Below are 4,939 nucleotides of genomic sequence, written 5' to 3'. Positions count from 1 at the left end.
TTAAAGAGCAAGTAAGCTATATCACATGAAGACATCATGCAACACCACAAAATTTCATGCATTTTGAATATAAATTTGTCTTTCCTTATTGTTTGTCATCCCTTTGCTAGTAAAGATCCAAATTAAAGAATATGTAGTAAGAAAACTAACATAACAGACACAATAAACGCCTTTATATAAGTCAAATAGTCAACATAAATAATCTCGGTCATGAAAGTTCTTGACCTAATAAGTAATAGCCTAATACTTGAGATAAGAATAATGTAGTTTAAATAACTACATTATATACGAAAATATGTTGGACTGTTAGATATACATATATTAATAAAAATAAAATAATTCCACAAAAACTTCTAAATTTTCAATATTAAGTTACTAACAAGTGTTTGGAAACACGATGAGTCGTGATCAGCTATAAGTTCTTTATCAAAGGGACAGTTAAAATGTTTAGCTTTTCTAAGAATTGAAGGTTATACAATTATACTGTTGTTGGGTTGAATACATAATGGGTGGCTATATCCTGAAATTGCTTGTTTTGTTGGTAATGCTATGGCATTTAGGATCCAACCATGCAGCAATAGAGGGTGGAGAAAAGAAGTGCAAAGAAAGGGAGAGACTTGCTCTGCTCAAGTTCAAACAAGGCCTCCATGATAAGTATGGCATTTTGTCTTCATGGAAGGACGAGAATGATTGCTGCAAATGGAAGGGGATTCGATGCAACCATGAAACTGGGTACGTTGAGAGGCTTGATCTTCACTGCTCTGAACCACAATACTACTTGAGCGGTGAAATCAGCCCTTCCTTGACTGACCTGCAACACTTGTCGTATCTAGACCTCACTTGCTTATCAAATAACGCCACTACTCACATCCCACCATTCTTGGGTTCTTTCCCAAATCTATGCTATCTTAATCTCTCTTCTGCTGCTCTCTCCGGTTATGATCTTGGAGAACCTTATTTTGAGGGAGAGATCCCATCACAGCTGGGAAATCTCTCGCAACTGCAGTATCTTGATCTTAGCTTCAATCTTCTTGATGGAGCAATCCCTTCTCAACTTGGAAGTCTCTCACAGCTACAGCATCTTGATCTTGGTAGCAATCAACTTAGAGGAGTGATCCCCTACCAACTTGGGAATCTTTCCCAACTTCAGCATCTTGATCTTGGTAACAATCAACTTGGAGGAGTGATCCCCTACCAACTTGGGAATCTTTCCCAGCTGCAGCATCTTGATCTTCGCTACAATCAGAACCTCACTGTTTATGGTAAAAATCATGGCGGTACGCGGTGGCTGTCAAATCTTTCTTCTTTAACAAGCCTTGACTTGAGTGGAGTCCGTAATCTCGATGATTCTTCTCTCCACTCACTCCAGTTCCTTGGAAAGCTTCCAAGTCTAAAAGAACTGAGGCTAAGCAGGTGTGGCCTTTCTGATTCTCATATTCTTCCATTGTCTAATTCCAGTTTGAATTTCTCTACTTCCCTTGCTATACTTGATCTGTCTGGGAATTATTTGACATCACAAACTATATTCCATTGGGTGTTTAACTTCACCTCTAATCTCCAAGTGCTTGACCTTTCCTACAACATGTTAAGAGGCACCATTCCTGATGATTTTGGCAGCATAATGCATTCACTTGAAAGTATTGAACTCTCAAACAACAATCTAGAAGGCCCTGTTCCAAAATCCTTAGGGAATATGTGCACCTTGCAATCATTTTCCGCTTCCAACAATCACTTGACTGGGGATCTTTCGAGTTTTATTCACAACTCTTCAAGATGCACCAGTAACTCGTTACAAGAAGTGGATTTATCAGGAAATAAAATTCATGGCATGTCGCCTGTCATTTCAAACATCTCGTCTTTGAAAGAGTTACGGCTTTCAGATAATGAATTGCATGGAGAAATACCTACAAGCCTGGGATTGCTTACTGAGTTGGAGCGTTTGTTTCTTGCTGGAAATTCTCTTGAAGGTGTAATCACTGAATCCCATTTCACTAACCTCTCCAAATTGAAATGCTTTGACTTAGCCGGTAGCTTGTTGACAATCAAGATTAGTGCTGGCTGGGTTCCACCGTTCCAAATACAAGTTTTGAGCATACCAGGTTGCACGGTAGATTCTAATTTTCCACACTGGCTCAAGAATCAAAATGAATTCTGGTGGCTTGATATTTCAAATCTCAAGAATCTGGATTCTGTGCCGAACTGGTTGTGGGGAAAATTGCTGACAATGAATATTTTCAATATTTCAGGCAACAATCTAACTGGTACAATTCCAAATCTCCCAATTGAGTTATTTTACCCAGAAATAGATTTGACTTCAAATCAATTTGAGGGTTCCATTCCACGGTTTTGGTTGCAAGCAGGTGCCTTGTATCTATCCAACAATAGATTTTCAAATATAGTATCATTTGTTTGCGGCAATAACACAGCCATGCATTTGGGGATTTTAGATTTATCAAACAATCAATTGAAGGGTGAGTTGCCTGATTGTTGGAATAATTTAAACTCACTACAATTTCTTGACCTGAGCAATAATAAACTTGAAGGAAAGATTCCTTTCTCATTGGGTGTCTTAACAGACTTGGAGGCTTTGATTTTAAGAAACAATAATTTCACTGGAAAATTACCTTCTTCCTTGAAGAATTGCTCCCAGTTGGCATGGTTGGACCTGGGACAAAATGAGTTTCATGGTCCAATTCCATTATGGATAGGAGAAAGCTTAAAACAGTTAGTAGTCCTAAGCTTAAGATTCAACTACTTCAATGGAAGTCTACCTTCAAGTCTGTGTTTGTTAACAAAGCTTCAAGTTTTGGATCTCTCGCAAAATAGATTATCAAGAGGGATTCCAACTTGCATAAAGAATTTTACTGCAATGACTCAAGATGCTGGAAGCTCAACTGAACTAATGAGTCGTCATTGGTATGAATACAAACTTAGAGGAAGTAATGTCACTTTTTCTGTGGAAGAGCAATATAATTTTTACCTTTTTTTAACATGGAAAGGCGCATATCGTAGCTTCAAAAATGCAGATAGGCTTCTAATAGGAATTGACCTCTCAAGTAATCATCTCACAGGTGAAATACCAAAGGAAATTGAGTTGTTATTTGGATTGGTTTTATTGAACTTATCAAGGAACAGTCTCAATGGGGAAATCATCTCTAACATTGGAAACTTACAATCACTAGAGTTTCTTGATTTGTCAAGAAATCATTTGTCAGGCAGAATCCCTTCAAGTCTCTCCAAAATTGATCGTCTTGCTATGTTAGACTTGTCAAACAATGATCTTGATGGCAAAATTCCAATTGGAACGCAACTGCAGAGTTTCGATCCTTCAGCTTATGAAGGAAATCCCAATCTTTGTGGGGAACCTCTTAACAAGAAATGTGAAGAAGAAACCACAGAATATGAGAGGGCAGTAGCACAAGTGAGTGATGACAATTCAATATTCTTGGAGGCATTATACATGAGCATGGGGATAGGGTTCTTCACAGGCTTCTGTGGCTTCATAGTTTCAGTATTATTCATCTCCCCTTGCAGAGAACCCTACTCCAGGTTCTTGAATAGTTTGGTCACCAGAATCTATCTGATCAAAAACTCACTATATAGGGCTAGAGGATGAGCAGGTAGATTTTGGAACGCAACTGCAGAGTTTCGATCCTTCAGCTTATGAAGGAAATCCCAATCTTTGTGGGGAGCCTCTTAACAAGAAATGTGAAGAAGAAACCACAGAAGATGAGAGGCGAGTAGCACAAGTGAGTGATGAGAATTCAATATTCTTGGAGGCATTATACATGAGCATGGGGATAGGGTTCTTCACAGGCTTCTGTGGCTTCATAGTTTCAGTATTATTCATCTCCCCTTGCAGAGAACCCTACTCCAGGTTCTTGAATAGTTTGGTCACCAGAATCTATCTGATCAAAAACTCACTATATAGGGCTAGAGGATGAGCAGGTAGATTTCTTCCTTGTATGGAAAGTGGACTTATTCTCAAACACTTGTTCCATGTACTGAAATTGAAATTTCTTGCAGGATTTCCTACTTTTGCTTGCGTTATGGCCTTATGGGGGGTGAAACTGCATCTTCTATTGTTATCGATAAACCCAATGGAATAATTTGGTTCACAGCATGCTAGTGGTATGAATGCATCTTTTGCTGTTAATGTTAAAAATTTATCAATGTGTTTTGAGTATTATTTGTTGCTTTTTTCTTTCTAGTTCTCAGATTATCAAATTTAGTAGTTCTGTTCTGTTCTTTTTTTTTTGGTAATAAAAGGGGCCTAGGCCCAAGGAAGGAAAAACATTAGCTACAGTCTTGGATTACATCAAGAGTACGAGGGAGTTCTGTTCTGTTCTATTGTGTGTTTTGAGATGAATTCCCATGTGATGCACACCTTTTTTTTTTTGGACATGATGTGATGCGCACCTTCAAGCTTCAAGAACTGTCTTCTTTTTTGAGTTTTTCTTTTTCCGGTTGAGAGCTTCAAGAATTGTCTTTGAAACTTGATAGCTGACAATAATGACAAAATGGTGTGGCCGTGTGGGACTGATTCGAAACATTTGGGGCTTGGACCAAATGGTCTTGGGCTCAACTTCAAAGCCCAATAAATTGCGGACAAGTCTAAAGGGTTATGAAGTAGTGAAACTACTTTAGCTACCTGTAGGGCTGGAAGTGAGCCGAGCCGAGTCGAGCTAGACCAAGCTCAAGCTCGGCTCACGAAAATTGAGCTTGGCTCACGGCTCGACTCATTAATAATCGAGCTTATTTCTCAAGCTCAAGCTCGGCTCACCAAAAGCTCACGAGCTGGCTCGAGCTCACGAGCTGGCTCAAATAAGAAAACCATAAATACATAATCTATAATTTTATATCAATAAATTATAAATTTTTTATTTATGTCCTATATTAAAATTATATGTAAAAAAAATATAAATATTAAATAATTAAG

At 38.2% G+C, this 4,939-nt stretch overlaps 1 protein-coding gene across 1 annotated transcript; it reads left to right on the top strand.

Moving 5' to 3' along the window:
* LOC107619317 (receptor-like protein 12) lies at window positions 397-3,622 on the top strand. The gene has a single exon (XM_021110816.1). It carries the CDS (start codon window positions 506-508, stop codon window positions 3,614-3,616), a length of 3,111 nt encoding a protein of 1,036 aa, XP_020966475.1. The 5' UTR covers window positions 397-505; the 3' UTR covers window positions 3,617-3,622.

Source organism: Arachis ipaensis, chromosome B09 (assembly GCF_000816755.2).
Source record: "Arachis ipaensis cultivar K30076 chromosome B09, Araip1.1, whole genome shotgun sequence".
Taxonomy (NCBI): Eukaryota; Viridiplantae; Streptophyta; class Magnoliopsida; order Fabales; family Fabaceae; genus Arachis; species Arachis ipaensis.
The sequence above is the reverse complement of the archived record's forward strand: the minus strand, read 5'-3'. Positions and strand labels throughout refer to the sequence as shown.